General features: G+C 40.0%; 1 protein-coding gene across 3 annotated transcripts; it reads right to left on the minus strand.

The window, feature by feature from the left end:
- Positions 1-230: 230 nt before the first annotated feature.
- lepr (leptin receptor) lies at positions 231-26,215 on the minus strand. 3 transcript variants are annotated; one of them, XM_019270027.2, is made up of 21 exons: positions 26,002-26,215; positions 22,019-22,075; positions 20,509-20,561; positions 18,869-19,096; positions 16,047-16,176; positions 15,281-15,471; positions 12,103-12,251; positions 10,708-10,849; positions 8,339-8,499; positions 8,122-8,218; positions 7,759-7,858; positions 6,781-6,989; positions 6,509-6,663; positions 5,789-5,942; positions 5,492-5,574; positions 5,190-5,403; positions 3,240-3,446; positions 3,070-3,153; positions 2,864-2,957; positions 2,444-2,519; positions 231-2,166 (listed from the first exon to the last, which is right to left on the minus strand). In XM_019270027.2, exons 2-21 carry the CDS (start codon positions 22,030-22,032, stop codon positions 1,240-1,242), a joined length of 3,468 nt encoding a protein of 1,155 aa, XP_019125572.2. In that variant the 5' UTR covers positions 22,033-22,075; positions 26,002-26,215; the 3' UTR covers positions 231-1,239. The 3 variants fall into 3 exon arrangements, with proteins under 3 accessions (XP_019125572.2, XP_027146125.1, XP_027146124.1); XM_027290324.1 differs by lacking the exon at positions 26,002-26,215 and adding an exon at positions 25,959-25,977; XM_027290323.1 differs by lacking the exon at positions 26,002-26,215 and adding an exon at positions 25,467-25,561.

The raw sequence follows: 26,215 nt of genomic DNA on the forward strand, positions 1-26,215 counted from the left end.
GTCAGCAAAACCACTGAACATTAAATTAAACCTTCAAACTTTCTGTGTTGGTTTGTGGACTATTTCTCTAGAGAGAAACTTACTAACTGAAGGAGTTCAGACTTTTTTGTGATTGTGATGTCAATAACTATGTTTATCCTCATTTTAATGTTTGTTTGTTTGTTTTTTTTAATTATTATTACTGTCACAACCAAGCCATGTAAGCAAAACTTAAATGATACCAAAGCAGACACGCTCACAATAAGCACTTTATTTTCACCATGAAAAATAGACAAAATATCTCAATATACAACACTTTTCTTTAAACTTTTCATTTCTGTCTTCTTCTGGTTTCAAATATACATTCTTTTGTCTTTTTTTTTCTTTTTTACACCAGACAGCAGGTGTTTATATTAATGGCCAAACACAGAAAAAAATAGATATCACATTTCTCAGAAACTGTAACAGAGTCTCAAACACATTACAGCACAAAGTACAAAAAGACATTCTTTGGATTGGTGGGTGAGTTCGTTCATGCAGATGTTGTTGCGCAAGCTGCCGCCAAACGTCCAAAAATCACCTGCAGTTACTCGCAGACTAACCAAAGGTTTGCCTTCACTTCACAGTCTGATGTGCTTTGAGGAAACCAGATTATGTGCCTTCTCTTTTGCGTTTAGCTATTCTCTTTGAACCTCTTTCATGTTTCACTTAAAATGCAGCTCAAATAGCTGAACACAGAATGAAACACTATTTATTTTTTACATTACGACGGGAGCAGATGAGTGAATGTGGACACACGCAGCACTACCACATTTTTTTTTTATATGCAACATGACTTCCTCCTCTACTGCTCCCTTCCTGATGACCAATATTCTGCACAGTCTGCCCGCTGCTCTCTGTGAGCAGTAACTGTACATGAGTCCACTAGCATAACCTCCCATTGAAAATCTGTGATTTCAATGTTCTCAGCAGGTGCTCCTGCATCAGTAAATGATTGCAGAGGCGCAGTGTGGCACAGTACAATCTGGGTTTCAAACCATATAAAGAAAGAAAGAAATAAACGCCTATAAATCAGGCGTGTGCCCTCCTGCCATCTCTTCCGACAGAACATAACAGCAGCATTGATGAATATCAATTTGCAAGAAATCGAGGTATTTTTACATTTTCAAGCTCCACACCTCACTATGTCTGAAGGAACTCGTGCACATGGCTTTGGTAAATGCTGACTCATGGCGCAGACCACGACACACAACAGATTTTTCATTTAAATGCAGTCTGTGTGAGAGTGACGCCTGCCAGGGCGTCTTGTGGTTGAGCTGTGAGTTGCCTCGCGCAGGGTGCAGTTCTGAACTGAGGCAGGTACAACGGAGAGAAGCCACGCACTGGCGGTGACAGCAGCTCGCTCGAGTCCTCAGGGCCGAGCAAAGGGTGCGACTCCACAGAACAGTCCTCTCTGTTCAAAACTACGTTTTTAAGCAGCTCAGTTTTTGTCTCCTCTTCTCTCTGCTCCTCGCTCTCCTCATCCTCGGCTGGATAGTCCATTCCTAGGTAGTACAAGTCCTTTTCTTCTCTTGCCTCCTCTTCGTCTTCTTGCTCTGATGTTTCGGAAAGCTCCTCCACGGAGTTGTATGAGCAGGAGCGCCGCGGGTCATCCAGCTCCCACAGAGCACCATGGAAAGATCCAGAAATGTCTGAGTTGTTAGCAGAGAAATTGCCCTCATCACTGGAGCTGCTTCCGCTACCATCCTTGTAATGGAGATGAATGGGCTGCTGGCCCTGCTTTGGATCAGACAGTAGCACAGTGGCGTATGTGACTGAAGACTGGGCAGAGCTGTCAGTGCTGCCTGGGGGCTGGTCTGCTGGGTTGTCGATTAGCTGTAACTGATCTGTTCCCGAGCTTAAACTGGTTAAAGAATCCAGATTAAGTACAAATGACGGAGACCCACCTCCTTCCACAGGTTGGGTTTGGTTGACCTCTGAGTCAAACCCTGGAGGAAGGGAGATAGACAAGGCAGTCGCTGGGTCAGGAGTCAGGGACACAAGTGGGGCTTGGACTAACGCTGTAGTCAGAGCCGAGAGATCAGCCTTGTCTACTATGACGACTTTGGAAATGTTCTCCGACTGCATGAGCAGCGGCCAGGCTGGGAGGCCTCCTGGAGGTCGGAACAGGTGATCGAAGGTATCAGCCTAGGAACACAAAACAAACATGTGAACAAGCTGATCAATAAAAACCATGGGAAGGGGAATGCACTTAATCGCGTTATTGCCGACATATTGACAGAGAAGATTAATACCATACTCATGTCTGTTACCAATATAATCAGGAGCCGGCTAGCCTATGTTAGCATGAAGCCTGGGAACAGCTACCCCAGCTCTGTCTGACGGTAACAAAATCTACCAAGCAGCAGCACTAAAGGTCAATAATTAACTTTGTACTTTCACATCCTTTTTTTTTTTTTTTTACCTTTTTCAAATCCAGTCCTTTGGCCCAGGAACACTTGTTTGGGTTGGGCACATCTTTCCACACAATCTTTTTCATCCTGGAAACAATGCAGCAGATCTTTAGGTGTAATCACTCTGTCTAAAGACCTTTTTCCTTCCTCCCACTCCCCATCATTTAACATCAAGCGTAATTACACCCTTGTAACCCCTTAAATGTCAAACACCAAATTCTTCATGGTCAGTGTCACTGCTCTCTAAATTAGAATGCGCCCTAGAGATACCCATCATTTATCATTTCTTACAGGTGTCTGGGTTAAAAACTAATTTGATGTACAACAATGTCGTACAATTGTTACCTGGCACAAGATTAAATATGAAAAACACCTGCAAGATCTGCGTGTTGAGTTGAATATCTGTAAATACAGTTTGGACGTTCTCTTACTGGTTTTGGGAGAGGATCAGGGTGACTAACAGAACGATGGAGAGGAAGGAGATGATCATCAGCATCATGTAGGCTGCAGGGTCTCCTCTGGTGGCTGTAACAGATGGGAAATACACATCAGACCTTTAATTAATAGCATAATGGAAGTACTGGCTTTGTGTCATTAAATATGACACTGAAACAACAGCCAGAAAACTGGTGCATACCTGTAGTGTACACTGGCTCCCCTTCTCCATCAGCAAACACTGGGTACAAGTAGAAACCACACTCCTCTGAGCCAAAGAAATCATCTGAAATCACACAATGAGATCACGTTGGCACAGTGTCGCACGCACTGAGAAATAAAACAGAACAGTCAGAGAAGAGCTCTTGTTACCTGTTAGATAGATGGGACGGTCAGTGTAGGGCAGTTTGGCCCATGTTTCTCCGCTCTGGCCTTTGTGACGATCAGAGTCCTGCTGCCTCTGTGCAGACCACTGGACCACCATGAACAGGGGCACAGAGCTGTTGTCCAACAGAGTCCAGGACAGAGACACACAGGTGCTGTTGATAACCAACACACTGAACGAACGCACACAGTGGCCTGAGGTAGAGGGAAGAAAAAACAGAGTGAATACAATACTTTCAGGTGACTCATCTTTAGGTTTAAAAAAACACACAAATTAAAGTTTAATATAAAATCTCTATTGACTGGACTGGAAGGCTAAAAAATGTGTTTTTTAATGACGGTGGTGGTGGAGAGCAATAACAACATCAAATTTATCCTGCTGCTATTTTAGCTGCTAATAACACTGAAAACACAATTTCTCTGAATACTTATAGGAAAATGTCGAAACAAACATGCACAGCATGGAAACATTTTTTGATTATGCCAATTAGAAGTTTTCTGAAAATACTTTTTGCTGAATTATGAGTAATGGGTGAGAAAATCTCTCTCTCTCTCTCTCTCTCTCTCTCTCTCTCTCTGGGAAATGAAACTCATTCCTCTCTTGACGTGCTGCTAATAGTACTTGCTACACTAAAGCTAATGGCAGCAGGGCCTCAATAACAACCTTTCTGGCCTCTCCGGGACATACGGGAGTGCTATGGCTAAATGGATGGCCATTAATGTTCCCAGCTTTGATGTAAACCATAAACTGATCATAGTGCCAAATAAAAAACAGGTAAAAACAGGTCAAAGGATGACATTTTCTCAACCCAACCTCAGAAAGCGCAGCCAAACTTTTGTTTTTTAAGAAGTATATTTCTGAAGGGAAATGTAAAAAGAAAATGATTCAGTCTGTGACATAGTTTGGACAGAAAGAAATCTATTACTCAGAAGCACTCAGAGTTTTTTCAGCAGTTTTGCTTCGAGTGGACATTCTTGTTTTCTTTCCAGTACATGAGCACCTGTGTCCATGAATTTGATTGATCATAACCTCGTTGTAGACCTGGACATTGTTTTTTACAATGCAATATAACTGCAAACCCTTTTCAAACCCAGTTTGAAAGTCCTTACTGGAACAACATGCTACACAATTGAAACTGTCTGTCAGTCTCACAGAGTTGTTATTATAGTTGTTAAATATGTTAATGGTTCTAGCTAGTGGAGTTGTTTTGAAGTATGATTTAGGTTGTTTCTAAGATGATTTATTTGACTGTAACAGCAAACTTCATGATTTTATAATAAATATGTGTTCATCATCAGTGAGGTGTTCCTGCTAAAATAAAGGTAAGTATTATATATAAAGTTTTAAAATGTATGTTAATATTAGTTTTCCTCCCAAACAAAAAAACTGTATTTGTCATTTAGTTGATTAAATGCCAAAAAAAAGGTGAAAAATGTCAATCCCAATTACTCGGAGCTCAAGGTGATACAATGAATACCAACAAATAGTCCAAATCAATATGCAACAGAGAGAAGACTGAATGTGTTTTGCTCGATAAATGACTAAAATGATTAACAAAATTATTAAGCAGTATTTGTTGTTGACTGAATTAACTGACAGATCATCTCAACACAAAAATAATCCCATTCAAAAAGACAAATCTAATGTTGAGATTTGTTTGTGGGCCACGGTCCACAAACACACTGTCCTCCCCTCACTGTTTTCACTATCATTAAGACTTCAGGCTATGGATCAAGAGAACAGCTTTAAAATGACTGCAGTCTTTGTCAAGGACAAACAGTACCGTTGCTGCATCACTGCTACGTTGCTCCAACAGTGAAAGTATTTTTTGAATGGTCCTTCAATTTAATGTAATACTAAGAATGTTCCTACTATTAAAACAGATTCAGTGTAAAAGAGAATATGGTTAAACAAGATAAAAATTCCAGCTCACTCACGTTTGGGATTTCTATCCAGCGTCATGTTGATGTTGTTAGTGGAGCTCCCCAGACTGTTGTAGGCCTCCACAGTCACACTTTGGGGCATTTGGTTCCACTCAAAGCTGTAGGAGGATGTCAGTTCGATCTGCTCCCTCATCACAGAGCCACTCGAGGTCTGGTGCTGGACTATGAATCCTTTCACGCAGTAAGACTGCTCTGAAATTTGGAGGTGCTGGGAAACAAAAAGCAGAAAAAAAGAGCATTTTTTTTATCATGTCTTAATGATAAGCCTGGAAATGTTTCAATTTGTGTTTGTGTACCTTGAATAGCAGAGTGACATTAGTCTGGTTTCTGTATGGATCATCCTGGAGAATTCTCCAGAAATCAGGGCCACGCTCAGGAGCTGAGGGGGAGACAAACAACTGCATTACACGACAGCTTTTACCTCTGTGTTAGAGGAAAAGGTATGATTGGTACGTGTGTGCCATTTTCCATTAGAGCTACGGTCAAACAGTCAAATGTGATCTAAAGGTCACATCAAGCATCAAGCGCAGTAATTATCTTAAAAGGTTAGTGATCAAGAGCGAAAATAACAGTGTTGTACTTTTGTACTTTACCTCTGCTGTTCTGAGGAGTGGAGTAGACTGAGTCGCTCCATTCGCTCCAGTAGCCGGTGCCGTTGGTGTGCATGCAGCGAATTTGTACAGCATATTCCCGGCACATGTCAGACACTGTGACCTCTGCCCACGGCACCCGCACTGGACTCTGGACCTGAAGGCATGACGTTTCTATTGTTACTTAGAGCTAGTTAAGAAAACTAAATGGAAAATATTTGATCTATGGAGTACACATCTGTTCCCACTCTACCCTAACAAAGAGAAGAAATTATTTATCTACCTTCTAAGCATCATCAAGATAATGCTTCAATTAGAGAATTAGGAGCATGGTCTCATACCAGCTCATATCAGGTCATTTTTAACTGACCACTGAGTCCGTATCAAAGCATCCTGTGCTATTTAGGGACATACAAGACTTATTTACCAGATGAACCTGAGTGACTACTAAGATGTTTGCTCCTGATGTTCTGGTGGGAGGACATTTTGGAAACATAATAACATGTCATTTTGTACAATAACAATAAAGTGCTCGTGGTAATCATCCTGTTTCCTAATTACCCAATAATTACATGCAACTTGACATTTAGAGGTCCAGCAATGTTCTGGAGGGCGTTGTCTTTGGTTTTCAATAAAGGTTAGTTAAATGTCGTGCATATCGCCACTTAGCCGAACTTTTTGTTAAAACCTGTGGTTGGTAAACAATCCAACAGACGAGCTCACCTTCCACTCCGGCTGGGCTTTCACAGAGGATGGTGAGTGGTACCGCAACTGACACTGGACCCCCTCGACTGGCAGAGGGGGAGGCTCCCACGTGACCATCAGGACCCCACTGCTCCGGCTCACTGCCTTCACATTGGTGGGCGTGTGGGGTTTCACTGCAGAGGGGATAGTGTAAGGGAAGAGTGTGAGTGTGAGTGTGAGTGTGTTGTAGCAGGATCTTATTACGCTGATATAAGACTAAAAGGATCTTTAAATAAAACCTTCATGCTCACCATGATCTATAGGGGTCAGGTAGATGGGTTTAGATCTGATAGGACCCAGTCGGGACGGCACTTCCAGCCACAGCTTGTAGCAGTTCATCCTCAGAGGCTGGATGGTGCAGGTTTTCTGACTGGATTGCAGGCAATAGGCTCCCATCTCTCCCACTTCCTCTCCCGTTCTTTCCCTCTCCTCCATCACGTCACACGATAGGTCTGCCCAGCTGCAGTAAAAATAAATAAATGAACATGAAAATCTTGTCGCGTTATTCCTACAGGACTCCTTTTTTCGGGGTGAAACTAAAGTGAATTCACCCAAAATGTCTGTAATGATCACTTATTTCATGGAAAATTTGGGTACTGGCACAACTACAGCCAGTATAATGGGTGAAAGTTGAACCAGGAAGCATCTGTAGAGTTGGAGGATTTATTTTCATTTCCTCGATCAGAAACGATGAGCTGACCTGGAGATTCATTCAAAACCCCTACGGCTGTCTGACTAGCAACAAAAAGCTACAAAAATAAGACAGCTTTTAAAGAAGTGGCTTATCAAATTACAAGCTCTATTACTCTAAACTATCAAAATATCTCACAAAGTCTCACATTTAATTATGCCAAGATGTATTTTTGGTGGATTTGAGCCAAAGTAAACAGTAGGGGAGAGGGAGAAACTGGAGTAAAATACAAAGAAGTATTGTCCTAGAGGCCTCTGTGAGAGACATGAAACATAAGAAATCATATCATTTTATCAGTCCTCATTGTTGTGGCTGGAGCTTCATTTCTTAAAGGGCAGAGACTTCCTGTTGCCTTGAGGTCAGAAACACCAATGACGTGGAGTTTACAGCTTCAGGGTGTGTCTGATACGGGTGCAGTCTGGCACACTGTGTACAGTATGACGTTGTTCTGAATGTTGCTTAATTAATGAAGCTTGTATAAACATCTGAATACGCTACACTAAAATGAGTTGCAGTAAAACATAAATGTCTGTTTTACCTGGATCTGAACTTGGGTTTAGTCCACTGTGTGTTCTTCCAGCTACAGTCCATAGCATCGATATCACCGTTGGTTTGACAGTTTATATCAATTGAAGCTCCTGGAACACACAGAAACCCTCATGTTTAGGTAACAATAACAAACGTGACCTGAGATAGCTTCTGTGGGATTATTTTGGTTCACATTGTTGTGTTGTCACATGCCGCCACTTTCTTTCCTGTCTTTGTCCACTGCAGAGGAAGAGTGACTCAAAAATGGGACATGGACTTCCAGAAATTTGCAGCTTTAAACTGTATATCAATTATGTATCTCTTTGTTTGGACATGTCCTATTTAACTTTGCTGTCGGTGCTACGAAGCTCACCCTCTACATAGATCTGGCTGTACGGGATGGTCCAGTGAGTGCACTGCAGCAGGTCATATATCCGGGTCTCTGAAGCACGCACTGTGATCTGGCTGACCTGTTTTGGATACAGGAAAATCAGAAATATGAAGCCATTAACATACACTGTACTTTTCTAAAAAAAGCACACAGCAAAGTCATTGAACTGTTTGGAAACACACAAAAGGTTGTAGCTTACCCATTGGTTGACTGGGTGGTACTGGCTGCTATGAAGCTGGTGTTTGAAGTTGAGCATCCACATGGCCGTGCTGGCGTTGATGTTGTGGTCGTTGAACACACAATACACCGTAACGTTCTCCCCTGGTCGCACCACCACTTTCTCAGGGATGTAGCTCACCGCTGTACACACACACACACACCACATTTTTTATACAAAGCACCTTCAAGCAAAAAAAAAGAATAAATGCTTGACTCATTCACTTTTGCCCAAAGTTTTCATGTAGATTTTACAAAAGAAAAAGAAAATTCAACCGAAACAAAAGAAATGACTCATCTGCAAAACAGGTGAACAACAACTCAACAAAATTGACCTTTAAAATTAATTACACTAACTTAGTGAAAATGCCGCTTCATGACTCATCAAAGTTGTTCCAACTTTTTGAATACTGGGATTACAAAGGACGTGTGTTTTTTGGTATGTTTTACTGCATATACACATGAAGAAACTTTCCAACAGTCATTATTTTACCTTGTCCAAACTTTTTACTAAATTTACTTTGCTATTTCTGGAAAACTTCCCTTAACCATAAAAGTTTTGATAGCTCATTTTGGTGGCATGACTCACGAGCCATTCAGTCTCATCAACGTTTAACCCCATGACACGTTATTTGGATCAGGGTCAAGTTTCCTCTTGTGTGGCACATGGAGTATAAGAGCAGCCTTCTAAAAACACACCAAAATATATACATGCATACAAGATTTTAATTGTAGGTTGTTTTATTTAAAGTCCTCGGGCTGATCTTACTACCAGCCAACATAAAACGTTTATGATTGTCGATGGTGTTAAAGAAACCTTTAGAGACAATTCTCACTCTCATTTCTCAGTTTCGTCATTTTAAACACTTCTGTTAAAAAGTCTCACATGCAGGGCTGCTTCATATTCAGCTCTTTGTACAGATTCGCTGCCTGTGACATTTTCCATTCCTTTCAGGCCGTATGTGTGTCGTATGATTTGTAACAGGTCACTAACCTTGGGAACAACCTCTCATTCAGAGTCTATTGACGTTGACCACACTAGAATGAGTTCTTCGTTAATAGCTCAGGCTAATGAGCTAGACTCGTTTTAATAGTTTAGAACAGGCGTAAATCAACCTGAGAGATAATTGAAGTCAGTGTTTGAGTGTTTTTCACAGTCTGTTCTCTCTCAGAGAAAAGGAGAGCTGAGTTGCTGCCTTCAGGAAACGTTAAAAATGTTGGCTAACCAAGTTCATTGCAAAAAGGTGAAATCATCAAATTCCCAGATAGTCAGTTTAACAATAGAGTTTCGAAACATGAGCAGTGATTTTTTTTCCCCCCTTTTGATTTTGTTTCCAGATTTGTGGTGCATTCTCACTTTATTCAGTGAAATTGAACATTTCAGTTGGGTGTTTTTGTTAGTTAAATAATTTGGAAACAAATGTACTCCACACAACAGGCAAACAGAAAAGCCAGTGCGCAGTGTTTAAGTCAGACTGAAATAAAGCACATACAAGAAGTAGAAAATGCGTAGATCTCACAGAGCAGACTGTGAAATGCCTCTAGCTACTTAATAATCATAACTGTATTTTGTTTCAGCTGCTCGATGACAGACAAAAATCACCCAAAAAAATGCAATCACAATAACTACTGTTGTAGCTCACGTCAATGTCTCACTCTACCCATGGCCAGAAACATGAATCTGTTAAATAATCAAACATCTGCATGTTTCATAGCAGAATAAACACATGTACACTGCAGCCAACAGAGAAAACAACCAACTTTAATTAAAGAGACACCCTAAAAGTTGGAAATAAACTGTACTTCACACCTTTGATTCAGTCTATATTGACATAAGCAGTTCTCTAAATATTTTGAAGTCCTTCAATCATGCCCCAAAACTGCAGATTTTAATACAATCTGATCAAAATTTCAAATTAAACAAGTTTAAGAGCTCACGGTCATGACAGCAGCACTATGAGACTGTACTGAGGTGGTATTTTGAGCTGAATGTTTGCATCAGCATGCTAACAGGTTGATGATGAACATGGTTCATCAACAGGCTAAAGTTCAGCATGGTTTATATTTACTGTATTCACCAGTTTTGCTCGTCAATTAATACTTAAATAATACAAAAGCTGTGTCTGAATGTCTTTTATTTCCAGGAAGGAATGCTCAGGAAGTCATAGACCGTGGAATACTGTACGCTCTACAAGGATTTTCAAGAGCTTAAAAAAAGATGTGCAGGGTTGTTCTGAGTGACACGTTAACATTACAGAGGAAAGAAACAAAGTGCACGAGTAAAAGACAAACGGAAATATATTTTTAAAAGCTTTGTCTGTGTAGAAACAATTGGAAGAGAATGGTTCTTACTGTCCAGGTAGATGTGGTGAGGTTCACTCCATTCGCTCCACAGCGGAGGATTGTTGAGGCTGGAGCAGCGAACCTGGATGGTGTAGTTCAGTCTGGGCTTCAGATCCAGAGAGGACCTGGGCTCTCCAGGTGCAGACACCACCTGGAGACAACAGAGAGGGAATCAGCACACACACGAGCATCCGTATACACAGGCATGCATCAGACTAGCTGGGCGTGTTCGTGCTTGAGAGCGATGACTGAATCAAATTCAGCCGTAATGGTGACATGATTGTGGTTGATGTTCGATGTCTCATCAACTGTAACTGTAACCAAAACACACAAACAGGATTCAACCAGAATTGGACAGTGTCTAGACACCTGCAACTTCTTGGAATTTCTTTTGAAAAGCCCTTTGTGTCAAATTAAAAAGATGATTCAATGCCACACAGCATGGGTGTAGTAGTAAGATCATTTGTACGCATTTGACTTCTATTACATCTCTGTCCACCTTGGGAAAGAGATTCCTTCCAAGTTGTCCTTCATGAGGTTTTGCTCCATATTTTTTTCCATTAAAGTATTTTGGGGGTTGTGTTTTTAATCTTTAATACCCAAACTAATGGAAAATATATTAAGAGAATCACTGAACCTATATTTTATTTATAAATCTGAGTCTTTAACAGCAGGTCTATAGTATCACCCCTGGATGAATCATGGAGCTTCTGATCCACTGCTAAATACACCGTATGAGACTTTTAAAACCACAACTGACTGAGCAAGTCACACTAAATAAACACAGTGTCTTTGCAGTGGAAATTTGTGCCACGCTGCTGCAGTGAACGAAAGGCAAATACAGTAAGTGTGTGTGTGTGTGTGTGTGTGTGTGTGTGTGTGTGTGTGTGTTTGTGTGTGTGTGTGTGTGTGTGTTTGTGTGTGTGTGTGACTCACTCACTCAGGACATGACTTGAGTCAAGTTTCTGTATAATCCTTCATAACCAGTCTAATAGAAGTTTTTCAACACCTGGAAGTATATTTTCACTTCTCTATTTGATGCATAATTTGCATCTGACTTTCAAGGCTTTCTTTGCCACCTGCAGCTAATAATTCCTGTTTCAGAATAGATAGAGATTTGGTAGCATTTCTTTTAAAGAAACCCATTATTAAGAACTGCAGTTGAGTTGAGACTAGTGGTTGATGCCACGACTTGGAAAAATTATGAGATGGCTTACTAGAAATCTGGGATTACAATCTATAAACCTAAATGTTCTTATTATCTAACATAAAACAGATGTCAAAGCACCATTAATAACACGTTACAAACTCAATATAAAGATCACTTGACTTCCAGTAGGTGCAGCAGCAAGCTCCTACAAGGTACCACGTCTTAGGTAATATTTTATCAATGCTTGGTGTTACCTGCCAGGCTGGGTGAGTGGTGTTGGAAGAGTATCGTATCTCATATCTCAGCGGCCCGGTATCAAAGTCTGATGGGTTGTCCCAGTGTAAAATCAGTTCTGCCTCAATGGTCTGGATATGTGACAGGTTGACTGGAGGACTTGGTTTCACTGTAGATAACAAACAGATCAAACAGACAAATTATCATAATGCTACTTTGATCCCGCTTTAATATCATTTCCCATTTTATCTTGGGTTACTAAATCCTATGGATCATGATAATAACTGTACATACAATTAGAAAATCATTTTTACCGCAAAGGATTTAAAGATCCACTGTGCAGCCTCAAGGTCACTTATTATTTCCAACCATGCGTTATATCTTAGCTGGGGTAGTAGATTGCAGTAATTACTCTTATCTTCAGACAATGAAGATCAATACTCTACTACTCATCATGCCAGGATTATCAATATTAAATAAATGAATCAATCACATCTGGAGTTCAGAGTTAATGAAAAATCTAATTTACTATCTCTGCTTGGCATAAACAGTTAATACACATTGCCTTTTTCATCTTTACATATGTATAAAGCTTGTGCACTTTTAATGTCAATGAGTGGAATTTGAAGCATGTAGCTGGGTATTTTCACATTTTTATATAACAATAATAAATATTTAGACTGAATGACCATTTCTGGTGCATTCAAGAGATTTGGATTTACGGTCATCTACTGGAGCAAAAATGAGGCATGGCAGCCTGGATAATCAGTTCATCACTCAATAATGAAGTCTCACAAAACCACAAGGATGTCTGCTGGGCAAAAGGAGATTACTCAACATTATGAGTAAAAGCTCAACAATTTTTTTTCCTTCCCCTATCAGACGAAGGGCTCTTAATTCTCTTCTAAAAGGATCATTTGTCCATGTACCTTCAGGAGAATGAGAATAATTTCCAAATACAGTAACAAATGATCAAATGTTCAAATCAAGCCTTCCGACAGAACAGTACAGTACTCAGCGGTGCTTCATATTTCCAGTCACAGTGCAGCAACAAAAGTTGCAGTGAAGTTTAGAAAAAAGGTTAAAAGTTTTCAAAAAGAAAGTTTGGAGACTCTGATGCTCTGATCTTTTTAAGCTGTTTATTTTACCCCTAAATGATCACAGATACCATAGATCAATACAAAAAAAATGCAGTTATTTTGTTTCAGAAAATCAACTTTCATTCTTAGTACAGTCAGTAGTTTAGCCTTTATGAATCAAGTGTTTCTGCTTGGCTAAGTTTCTAATTACATGATTCGAAAACTGAGATTGTGGCTAGTGAGATCTGCTAAGCTCGCTACCTTTAGCAGGAGTTCAGCTGTGTTTTTTCTTCATCATCATGAAGTGATTTAGCTGAGACCTTATTGAATTATACTGAATAACAGACCAAATAAACTGTGTCAGTTCATCAAAATGGATACTTTACATGTAAAGACAACAGCTAGGCAAAAATCAATAAATTCACTTAGATGTGGCTAACTCACAAACTAGCTTTCATTTGAAGCCCTGTTACTTTAACTGTCTGTCTAGTTGACTGTCTTTGTATGGCAGAGACGTTGCTGCAGCCTGGGCAGCAATAAATAGGCAACTTCAAAAAGCTATCTTCACTGTGATTGTGGTTTTCACTATTTTATTTTCTGTTATGCTTGGACAGAACGCACACTCGTCTGTATGTATCATAGACAGATACAAGAAACAACAAGAAACAACTCAAACTATTTGATAGCTTTTTATTCCCTTTTTCAGAAAAGGTTATCCTAGAATATGTTTAGTATAGTACAAATCATGTGTAAAACTGATGAATGAATGAGTGTTCACCTAGGGTACCAAACACCCAGGACCACCACTGACAGTATTTAAGTATCCTCCATAAAAAGTTTGGATTTTCACTAAATTTTTTTCAAGGAAAAAGAAATAATCATTGAGGAGGATGAAGCATTTATGAATGACACTCTAGGCAGGAGAAAAGGGATAAAACTAAAGAACTGCCTCCGTTCTGCTCTGTCAGTTTAACAAAAAGGTCTGATTGAACAAACACAGCATGGAAAGTATTGTCTATCACTGTGGAGATCTCACATCTTGGATGTGGTTGCATGCACACACACACAAATACACACACAAGGCCACGGACCAGCTGCTCTTAGCTATTCCGGACACGTCTGCCAATCACAAATGAATACGACTCTTTCTCCTTATCTGTTCGGATTCATTACTCTGAAGCTGGACGATGGAAAATGTAGGTGTTTTAAACAGTGATGGAGCCAAGCATCATCTCCACACTCGGAGCTCTAATACCAGTAAATGAAGGACTTTGAAAAGAAAAAATGGGGGGAGAATGCTGGGAACTTGCTTTTTTGATGAATTACTGTATTAAACTAAAAAAGGACAGTTTGGGTTTATTGAAGTGGGGTTGTACGAGGTACTTATGCATCATCAGTGTGTTACTTAAACATGTAAACATACCAGAAGTATATTAATTATCTTAACATTTAAAGTTTTTTGAATAATTATTCTGCTTTCAGTACCATGTTCTTATAAGACATAACAGTTGATAATTTGTAAACAATAACTTAATTCATTCAACTTCTAATATAGTAAAAAGTAGAACCCATTTCTCAAAAAGTCAGTGATTTCTTATCATACAGTTTTACATCTGTCCCAGTTCTAGGTGCAATAACTTGGGAGCAGAGACAGCTAAGGCAAGTCTGTAGTGTTCCTTGCATTTGTAAACATAATCATTTGATTGGTGGCTTTTGCATTGGACTTCAGCCAGTAATTCCATACTTTTCTTAGAACGTAACCCCCTATAGTATGCAGCTGTTTTCCAGAGAAATAAAAACAAGCACTGCATACCATTCCTTGGGGCTGCATTAAATTATGAACTGCATCTACAGAGAAAACTGGTATCTCTGCCTCACCCACAATTGATTCTGGTTCAAAATTGAAAATGTAGAAAGAAGCTCTTTGCTCTTTGATTTTGTGGGACTGAAGTTTATTGTGGTTTTAATTTGAGTGGGTCCACATGCTAGGAAACCAGTTTTATCTTAAATCACGGGAAAGCAAATTGTGTTACAAATATGGAACAAAGAATGACACATTCATGACACAATGACAATGACATTCAATGACACAAAGAATGAAACAAAATCTCTTTCTTACCAGGTCGTGCAGGAATTCTGAGCAGCACTGGCGGAGCTACGGCGTTGCCGATGCTGACAGTTACCACAGTGACAAAGCTTGTTGTAGTGTCAAGGGCGAGTGAACACATGAAGGAATCCTCCGCTTCACAGACGACAGGATTATAAGGTGCAGTATTACCATCGTTCACCATCGTGCCCTCTTTCTGGGACCTGGGAAATTATTACAAAAAATCACCAATTTAGCAGAAACATATCACTTGACTGATGCTTTTCTCACACAGATTTCATGTCAGGATCCATTTATTAGCTGTTATGGAGCTTTTGATCATTTGTTATTAGCAGGGATACTCAGAAGAAAAAAAGGAAATTTGAACTATTCCATGACAACGAGGCACATTTATCTCCTGATGAAGATTGTGTGACATGACTGAAAGCTCCAGAACAGGTAATAAATGGGACTTGAGTTGACACCATCTAATCATATTTATTTACACTCAAGGCAAACATTTCAGAACAGGGTACAACATGTTTCTTATCAGGTGCGTGTGTTAGATCAGTGGTTATCCCCGCCGTAATAAAAGCCTGGAGCCTGCTTGCTATCACGCAGCTTCCCCTCTGCTGGTCAAAGTAAACACACATACTTAACACCCCACTGAGCAGTCGGGAAAGCTTCAGATCAGACTAAAACACACACACACACACACACACACACACACACACAGACCATTTGCACAGGACAGGAAGAAACTACAAAAAATAAGAGGAGCCTGTAGCTTCGTACTCACACCAGACGCTGTAAGCTGACTTCCACGAGACCAGCATCCAACGTGGACGATGGTGGACTGTGACACTGAAGGTCACACATTAAATGTTCCCAGTTTTCATCAATTCTGCACAGTATGTCCAAACAGGTGCCTGACGAGAAATTACATTTACATGTTAGTAGTACGATCAGCCTGTTGACTGTGACCTTAATGAAAGCTTCTGGGAAAATGGCATGCATTCATATTCTGAGAACTAAACCTCTGCTATGAAGCTAAACTGAATGAAATACTATAGTTGCTCAGGCCTGGCAATTTAGTCTTGATGAGAAAAAATAGTATTTTAAAAGTCTTAGTTTAGGGCTGATTACAGAAGTTAAATCATTCAATCATTCATAAGACAGAGGTTTTAATATATATATTGTATTATTAAGTTTGGAGAAATTATTCTGAAACAAAAAAAACCCCTACGAGTCTACAGTCATGCTAGCGGCTCTGTGAGGCTGCACAAACAGCAAAGATGACTACTGAACATCAGCATGTTAACATGCAGTTGTTTAACACACACCTGTCTTCAACACGTTTTTGTTGATGTGAATAAAATAAGTATGACTAATAAGTAAAAATGAACGAGTAAAATGAACAGGGACCTTGGAGGTGAATCACACTGCTGACTGTGAAAAGGCCCCATAAAGCAGTCAGGAGGCACAGCACAGGCCGCCTCTCTTTAATTATCATTGGTTGGACATGAAGCTGGAAGGTTTTTGCTAATCGACATTGATCTGGACGCGTCAGAGCGCCTCACAGATCAATTCAAACAAACAAATCCTGCTGATGTCTCTATATTGCCTCACCTCCATCTTCACCTCCATGCTGATAATATCAAGAGAGCATTTTATAATTGTGACTCACTTTAATTGGCCCCCTGTTTGCTTTTTAAACTCAACAACCATTGTCTTTCTTTTTCTTGAGGTGCTGAACAATTCCCCAGATCAGCAGAAGAGGAGAAAAACAGTTGGTTTGAATGTGTGTGTGCTGACTGATGAAAGTGAGGCAGATCTTGTGATCACAACACAAGGCTCACACAGTCATTCATCCCGGTGGAAAGGATTCCAGCTGAAAAGCCATTAAAGTGTAATGAGCCTGTCTGAGTCAGGCTGATCTTCAGGGGCGTCTCTATCAGTGACAAGTGACTGTGCTGCAGGCAGAATTATGAGGCACTGTCACACTCACCCTGCTGTTTGTTCTGATGAGCAGAAGCCACACCGCTTAGCTACCCTGGTATTCGAGATCACTCGAATGTTGTGTTGTGAACAAACACTGTTGTGCTTATGTTCCCTCATACAGAGAATGATGCTTGTCCTGCACATCTTGCCTGAAACCGTCAACGGGAGCATGTATATTTAGAGAATATGGCAGAAAACGAATATAATGTAATATGCATAACTTTGAACTTCAGAATGCAGAAAGATGCCACGGCTCCTCTTCTACAGAGTTGGTCATCACCATGTTTCTGTCACAACAAAGTGAGTCTGTGTGTGTCTATATAGGTTCTGTGTCTCCCTTTGTCCTGTGCCAAAGTGTTTCGTCTTATGTTCGTTCACCCAAGCCAGCTCCAAGACTTGATCATAGTCACAGTGTGACTATGAGTGTTTTGCCTCGAAAGAGTGATTTTGTGTTGTAACTTTCTTAGTCTTGTTTTTTCATTCCTAGTGCTTAGTTAGGTCATTTTATTGTCAGCCTTCCTTGGAAATATTTTCAGTTCCTTGTTTTTGTGTATAGTATTGTCCAGCCTCCACCCTTCAGGAGAGTTTTTGTTTCTTCCCCGTTTTTCTAGTAGAGGTTTTAGTTAATGCTTTGCAGCCTTTTGATTTTTCTCCTTGAGAGTGATTTTGATAATTTTTCATAACTGGTATAGAGTTTTTCCTTCTTAGGAGTGTTTTTTGTTTACTTTAGTTTTGGCCTGGTTCTCCCATCTGGAAGACTCCGTTAGGTTAGTTTTTCATAGCCTTTTTGTGTTGTATCACTCAGTCGAGAGGTTTTGTTGTCTCCAAATAAATCTGCTCACTGACACCTCAGTCCTGTTTGAGTTCCAGCCCGACAGTTTTTACAGTAGTCCCGTACAGACAAACCAAACAGATAGATAGGGCCCTTTACGTTTACGCATATTTTGCAGCCACTAAAGTTTCTGCTTCACACTTGTAATAGGAGGGTAAGTGGAGAGGGTTGCAATCCAGAACTACACCCAGACGCTCTAAACTGTAGAAACTACCAGCTTCAGTAATTAGTAGTAATTATACTGATATTGGATAATGCCACATGTCATATTCAGTGCCAAGGCAAGAAGTAATGACCCCTAAATGTAGCATTATGGAATTTTAAGGTGTGGAGAACAGGTTGGTGGATGGGCTGGCTTTTTTTCTCTAACCAACGTGTTTTAGTTGTCCAGGGTTTTACAGGATTGCCCAATAACATTTTTCTTGTCTGCCAAGAGGGTTATGAAAGCTGAATGCTATGTGCCTGCAAAAAATGTTGTTTTTCAATATTCTAGTTTGTGGGGCAATTCATATGAGGGACACCTTAAAATAGTATTACTGAAATAGTTTAAATAACATTGAATGTGCAGTAGATATACATTTCCCTCTGTTTTGAGCCTTTGCTACAAGTCTGCTAACCTGAAACCTCAGTAAACCAGTTTTTTAATAAGAACAATTGCAAAACATGACCTGATCTAACCTGAGCAGAGTTTGAAACTGGCCTCATGTTTAATATCAGCGTGTGAAAATACAGACCTGGTGTGAAATTTATCACTTCAACAGGGTTAACAGTATTAAATAAACTCTTACCGTTGGAGAGCTCATGAGGTTGTGATTCAGTTGTGGAGCTCCTGAAGCTGCAGCGAGGGTAGTGTGGGTGGTTTGATTCAGAGCTGTTTGTCTCTGGTGTGTGTGTGTTGCCGCCCTCCACACTGAGGGGGGCAGAAGGTGAGTCACAGCACAGCTCATCCTGCCATGGGAGGTCCATGGCACCTGAATGAAGGGAGGCTCCCTGGACAGGCGCTATACATTGAGCAACTGCTCACAGAGAAGCATGGACAGAAACAAATTAATAAAAGTGTCTTTATACGACAGTATGGTAAATATTCAGAAGTCTTATGCAAAGTAAAGTTGATTTTCAAAGTCTTGCTGAACTGGCTGCTGATTTTCTATTTATGTATAGAGGCATAAAGTTTTAGTCCACGTTTTAGCTGTTATGAGATAAAATCAGGTTATGATCTAACATTTTACTAAACAATGTCTTCAGTGTACTCAATACAATGTACTCCCTTATTACTAAGCAATACAGGAAGAGTATACAAAGCACCTGATTTAAATATAAATGTTTGCAAAGTACAAAACAAAGCACAAATGTCTATGTAAATAGCATGTTTTTTGCCCAAGCCTCTCCTGAATTAGTAAATATTACCACTTGTCAGCAAATCCCTCAAGGTTTTATCATTAATCAAAAATGACTCAATACTGTGAACTTAGTTTCACAGAAGTTTCACAAGTTAGATTCAGGTGAATTCAGGCTATTTTGAGGCATCTGTACTTTGGTTTTTGTTTCTGTTCCTCTGTTCTGTTCCAGAAGGTTTTGCAATGCCAACGGCAATTTCTGACACGTTCTCTATTTTAAAGCGAGGCCAAAGTGTGTTTGTGTCTAAGAGAAAAAGCAAAAAAAAAGAGCATGAGGGAAGCGCCTTGTTAGTGCACATGTGGCGTGCTATAGATTTAGCCCAGGTGAAAGTCATCATGTAGGTTTGACAACTAAGAGTCGAAGAAGAGTGCAGTGGTTTTTCATTATGGCACATCTGACCACATGAGCTGCACATGGGAAATCTGTTGACTCTTACACAATAAATCTCAAGGAGTCAAAAGTCAACACTAGTAGGAGGCTGCGGTGTCTTGTCAATCTCGAGATTATGTAGCACTGGTCATGATGTGTATTAAAACTTGAGTACTATTGAAATAGAAATGTCAATCCTAAACTGCAATTAAGCTTAAACTGCTACCAATAATAGAAAAAAGTGATTACATTCAAGCCAAAAAGGATTTCAGTTCCATAGCAACCATATCTATCTTCACACTCGTACACATTATTAACATCCAGAAATGACATCCCCGTGTTAACCCTGTCAGTGTCAGCTATAATGACACTGTCAGAAATTGTCTGTGAGGACGAAATCCATTTCATTAATTAAAATCCTCACACTGATGTGGAATAGTCAAAGCACAGTGTGTCATACTATTAATGTTAAATATTGACATTAATCAATGGCACTGCTCTGGGTGTTGAAGTCCCTTCCAAAAACTATTACCGAGCTGAGGTAAGCGGATCTGTTTACTCTAAACGTGAACAGGTCGTGCATGAATAAAGAAACAAATCTAGTACAAGGTGGAATAAGATATCCAACAAGCTAAGAGGTTGTTTTTGAAGTGGAACTCACCATGCGACACCAGGAAAATATGCATGAGGACTGTCAACATTACAGACCGAACCCTGTAGAGAAAGAAATTGATTTAGTGTTGCTCTATATGTTTAAAGGAGGATTTAATAGGTTTTGAACATCATCTTTAAATACTCACAAATTCAAACTGATGCAGTTAAAATAAATATAGAAAACTGGTAACGTGATCTATCTTCCAGTAAATATAATCAGAATTAGCTGGAAAAGGGAGTAAACTCTGCGGGTTCTAGACGTTACGATAACGTCACGGTGCGTGACAGAAAAGAAAGAAAATATTTCATAAGAACTGGTACTGTGTGATAGCTGTGAGAGGTGTTGGCACGTATGTCACAGTACACAGGCCAGTGCCAGGAAACTTGAGCATGCCAGTTACACTGTACAGTGGAAGAACGGGTGTACCGATTCTCTACAGGCGTAATGACTCATCTGATACCAAGTAGCTGATGTGAAGCATTGCGACACAAAAGACTGGTCAGCAGTCGGCATATCAGTACCACAGCTCCAAGTAGAGTGTGGTGTCTGCTGGTTTGTAGCTTTTTCATCCTAAACCAGCAGATCCCAATCTTTGTGTCTGCCTTCACCCCACATCCCTCTGAAATGACCTCCATTATCCAGTTTTGCATGCATGCTATTACGTGGAATGAATGCGCCTGAATGTTTTCAATAATTCATCTCTTGCTTTCAGCTATCTATTCCAACTTCTTTGCTCATGTATTAACTAGTTTTTACCCACTCCTAATCTCATCAAGTGATGTTTAGCCACCACAGCTGACTCTAAAGTGTCCTCACCAATCAAGGCTGGTAGTTTATTGTTCACTGTCACAATTGATAGAAGAAAAATCAGCACCACAGCAATCTGTAACCCCATTTGTGTGTTTGTCTTCCTTTTGACACAAATCTGTGAATATATAACTAAGTAACAAACAAATCTGTGTTGTAGGCCAGAGTTATGCAATACGGTTGTAAAGGATTTCACTTTTAACAGGTTTAAATAGCTTTTGCCAAGAAATAAATGAGTTCAAGGGACTCTGATAGATAAATTTACCTCAATTAAGCCCAGTTAGGCTATATTAGGCCCTTAATAACAAAAAACACATTTACTGGGCTGGGCTGTCAACAGCTGCTCCAACTATTAAATTCCACCTCTGCTCCAAGAAGTCATTTCCCTGAAATTCTCTAAAAGCGTAATCTCAGCACAGTTGTTTCCTGACTGTGAAGGGGGAAAAAAATCACTTTTACAACATAACTTTCAGATATTTATGAAAGCATGTTTTCTTATCAATAAAAGAAACCATGACTTGAAATTTGTTGATTTATAATCATAATCTAGCAAACTCTTGGACAATGTTAGCGTTACTCTTCTACACAAACTTTATAGTATGTCATGACCAACTTCAAGCAAGTGTTTTGAGACTGAATTAACATCCTTCATCTGTCTGTGTGGGATCCACACATCTGAACAGTTCAGTCCATATACTGCAATACTTACATTGTAGTGGTCATAGTGTGAGCATGGCCTGGCTGGACTTGGCTGGGGTGAATCTCACTGAGGAGAGAGAGAGAGAGAGAGAGAGAGAGAGCGCGAGAGAGAGAGAGAGAGAGAGAAAGAGAGAGAGAGAGAGAGAGAGAGAGAGAGAGAGAGAGAGAGAGAGAGAGTTAATTAAAAGAAATACTTAAAATTACTAAAACTAGATGTGTTTCAAAGGCATTTCTTTTAGTAGTGGCATTAAATGACTTTCTTGAACACCCACTGATAAGAAGCACCTCCTACTTCCCATCACAAACGTTCACAAGTAAAATACTACAGAAATTTATTCATGGGAAGTTCATTCAGGCAAAGAGCATGAGGAAGTCCTCTTACAGTAAAATAATTTCTTTAATTTCTCTAGAGACCAGCGACATTATGTCATTTCCTTGAACGACAACCCCAGTGAAATAACAGGATGTTTTTGTTGTTGTTTGTCCCGAAAATATGAAGATTTATTCTCAAATATTTCCTCTCTAACTTTGATTGACACTGCCCTCCATTATAAAGCTCTCAGCCGCTTGTTTTGGGGACAAAACAGAGCACTGAGGTGATAAATAATAGTGCGACTTGCTGCTAACGGTGCTTTTAATACTATTAATACACTGATATAATGTATTAGACCAAGACACACAAAACACAAACACAGGATGCAGCAAGATAAACAAGCTGAAGAGCTTGTGGGTGTGTGTGTGTGTGTGTGTGTGTGTGTCTGTGTGTGTGTGTGAGAGAGTTTATTATGTCAGGAACTTGTGTTAAATAAGGTGATCATTTGCAAGTCTGTAAATGTGCGTGCAAGTGTGTTCCATTGGAATCAATAACAGACTGGCACACACTGTTGTTGCGTGATCAAAATAAACAGACATCAAAATACACTTGATTAATTAATTGTGGGATGCCGAGCAGTACCATCACCATGACGATATAGTGCGGTAAAAAAAGGAAAGCTCATGAATTTAAACACCTCTCTTCCCACACGCAGCTTATCACCTCCAGGTGGTCAAAACAAAGCCTCAGCCTCAGGGGCTCGCTCGATAAGTGATTACGGTGTGTGCTTATCTATAAGTACTGACAGGTGAATTTGTTTCCTATGTCAGGTGGAATAGAAACATTGTTGAGGACACCACTGTGACTCATTAACTGAAAGCCGGAAAGTTCTGCAAAGTTTTCCACATGTCATGTTAATCTTTTAATGCACTGGTAGTCTGTTGTCTTATTTTGAATATAGAACATGTGGTAGATTGTTACAAAGGATGAAACAGACCTAAAGTTTTAACTTTGAACCGGTGTTGTTTCTTTTTTTTACTTCGGATGAACATGCCAGAAATAATTGGATCTCATTAGCCAGTCGCACTGTTCTTGAAACAAGAACTACATTTCTGGATGTGTATGATATGCTGCACCTTCATATAATTCTGATTTCTAGCCGATCGTGTAATCATCTACATTTTGCTTCTTGCTGTTTCGAATTCCTGAAAGCACATGGTTTTACACTCATTTATTCAAATAGATGGAAAACATCAGCATCCCGAGATCCTTTTTTTGGCTGCCGTCCCATCAAATCAATGCTTTGGTACAGACCGTGAGTAAGATGGATAAAGGGAATCAAGAAGTGGTTCCAGTTGAGAACCAGTTTCAAATGATGTTTCTTTGAAATCATCTAAGTCAGAACTCATCATTCCTTTTATTGCACATTGCACAACAATGACATCAAACTCGTGCATCTACTTGTAACAAGAACAGGTTACGACGTAAAAAAGAAAGAAATCCAAAGCGTGGTGTCATTTTATGAAGAAAGGTGATGAGCTGTGCTAATAAATGTCTCTAAAATGTCACTTAAAGTATGGGTGGAAAAGGGAGCAATATGCTGAAACTTTTCTGAATCTTTCTTAAATTCCAAACTCATCAGCACGTCATAGAGGGTAAATATCCCGTTATAGTAACATAAATGCCACGCAGGCAGGATTAGTAGATCATTTCTTTGACTAAGAAATGTCAGTACAGCTAGTTCCCAGGCTAACCGGTCTCAAAGTAAACAGCAGTTTACCAGTGGAGCTGTGTAGAATGACGACAACATTGCCACCAAGAAATCCTGCTAATTGATTTTCAACGCTTCCTACAAAGGTTTCATTTCATCAGAGATATTAATAGGATAGCTGTCACAGCATCACAAAATCATAATCATCACATCACCCACGCTTAGTCAAAATCTCAAAGCCATCATGTAGTACGACAGAAATGTCACTTTCATGTTATTGACTGTACTGACTACATTTCCCATTTACATTCTTTCATTACTTTCAGGTTGTGTTACTTTGTTACGTCGCTGGTGCAAAACCACAGAGCCCAACATTAGAATATTGTAACAGAAGGGATATTGAGCGGAGGTGGAGGTGGTGTACTGGGCTGCATTATATTGAAAGGTGTTTTGTATTTGGCAACCTCATTAAGCCATAATATTGGAAACACCTCACAAAGCTGCAGTCCAGTTGTAAACCACTGCAAACCAACCAATGATAAACAAAGTAGAATTAGCACCTTTCTGACAGCAACAACAAAAGATGTACCTAACGAAGTAGCAGGTTACTTCACACCCATTTATTTAAATAACAGCAGCATCCTGAGATCCTTATTTGCATAAATACTTTTGGCTTCTGTGCCATCCAAACCAATGCATGAGTCACTCAAACAGCTCTAGTCTGTGTAAAATAAGAATAAATATGTGTTCTGAGTTTGTCAGAGCAAAGAAGAAAGTGTTATTAACTATCCAGCAATATTTGAGTGATTAAAAATATCAGTAGGTGTCAGTATCCAATGTGCTGAAGTCACGCCCACTTGTCAGAAAATGACATGACTAACTTTGAAACACTGAGCGAGGTGAATTAATCTCTCTGCGAGGGATGCAGGGGTACGCTCAGGGTGGCCTCAGCGTGTCATCGAGCCACCCTTTAAGGACCGCCCACAAAATCCTGGACTGAAAAACTGGTGAAAAACTGTTTTAACCTCTAACTCCACAGCAACAATTTTCTCAGAATTGCCTTTACACAGACTTCCCTAAGATCCCTCTGGTCTGTAGCTTGCATCATTCATTTAAATTTGTAAATATTTGTTTACATTTTGTTTTAAAAGTATATTGCAGCTTTTGTTGTGCAATTAAAGCTGAGGTGTTGACAAAACACATGTACCAGACCTCACTAAAGACCCATGCAATGATGGATAGTGCTCTCTTCCTATTATAAAGTTGATGCTGCCAACTCCTTGCTCCGGCTTCCTCATTCTCTTGGAAACAATTAGACTAGATCAAGACAGGCATCTGAAAGCATTTTCCACACGTATGGGAAGCTCTGCCCCTCTGCCCCGTGTCCTCCAAGGACTCCACCTCGACCAAACTATTCATCCCGGTCTGACTCACTGCCTGCCATTCTCAGGCTGCTCTGCACGGAGGCGCGCTGGGACTTGTTCCCCTCCCTCCTCCTCCTCCTCCTCCTCCATCATAAGCGGCAGCTGCAGATTTCTTTAAAAAAAAAAGTTTTTTTCCACTTCAAACAAACAGCATTCATTCATTCACAGACATTTTCAGGAGTTGCCGCTGACAAGTTTGAAAATGAAAAGTGCACCACGAACAAGAACACACCGTAAATGAATGGTGAATGTTAAATCATCATCTTTCAATGGAAAGAGAGAGAGAGAGAGAAAAGTTCAACTCACCAACAAGACAATACACTGCACCCCCCGCTGCGCACCTATCTGTCTATTACAACACATGTAAAGATGTAAAAGTCGGAAAATCCAATAAATGAGGAGGGGAAAACATTTAAGCTGTCAGTTTGACAGAAGTGGTGAGCAATTCCTCACCTCTGTGTGACAGACAGACACTCAAAGGTCACAAACATATCACACTTACAGACGCTAAAAAGTGAAGTAAAAAAAAAAAAGAGTCTCCTTACGTCGCTCTTGGAAATATCTCGTGTGTTTTTTTTTATCGAGGTGTCTTTCTGTCCGCCTCACGGTTGGTTCAGGTGAGTTTTTAATCCTCAGTGGAGGCGTCACAGCTCAGTGTCCGCGGCTGAGTCTGAGTCGTGTCATCTCACAAACACACTCTGCTTCCACTCCCACCCTCACGCGCCGCTGCCGGTACGTCAGCTGAAGGCTCGCGGCGAG

Source organism: Larimichthys crocea, chromosome XVII (genome assembly GCF_000972845.2).
Source record: "Larimichthys crocea isolate SSNF chromosome XVII, L_crocea_2.0, whole genome shotgun sequence".
Taxonomy (NCBI): domain Eukaryota; kingdom Metazoa; phylum Chordata; class Actinopteri; family Sciaenidae; genus Larimichthys; species Larimichthys crocea.

Excerpts from the sequence above, each read along its gene's own strand:
- lepr (XM_027290323.1), bottom strand. The coding sequence starts at position 25,549 with ATGATGGAGGAGGAGGAGGAGGAGGAGGGAGGGGAACAAGTCCCAGCG. Across the intron at positions 15,472-16,046 it reads GTCAGCTTACAGCGTCTGGT|GTCCCAGAAAGAGGGCACGA; the intron begins GTGAGTACGAAG and ends ATAATTTCCCAG. Across the intron at positions 5,404-5,491 it reads ATGTCACTCTGCTATTCAAG|CACCTCCAAATTTCAGAGCA; the intron begins GTACACAAACAC and ends TTTGTTTCCCAG.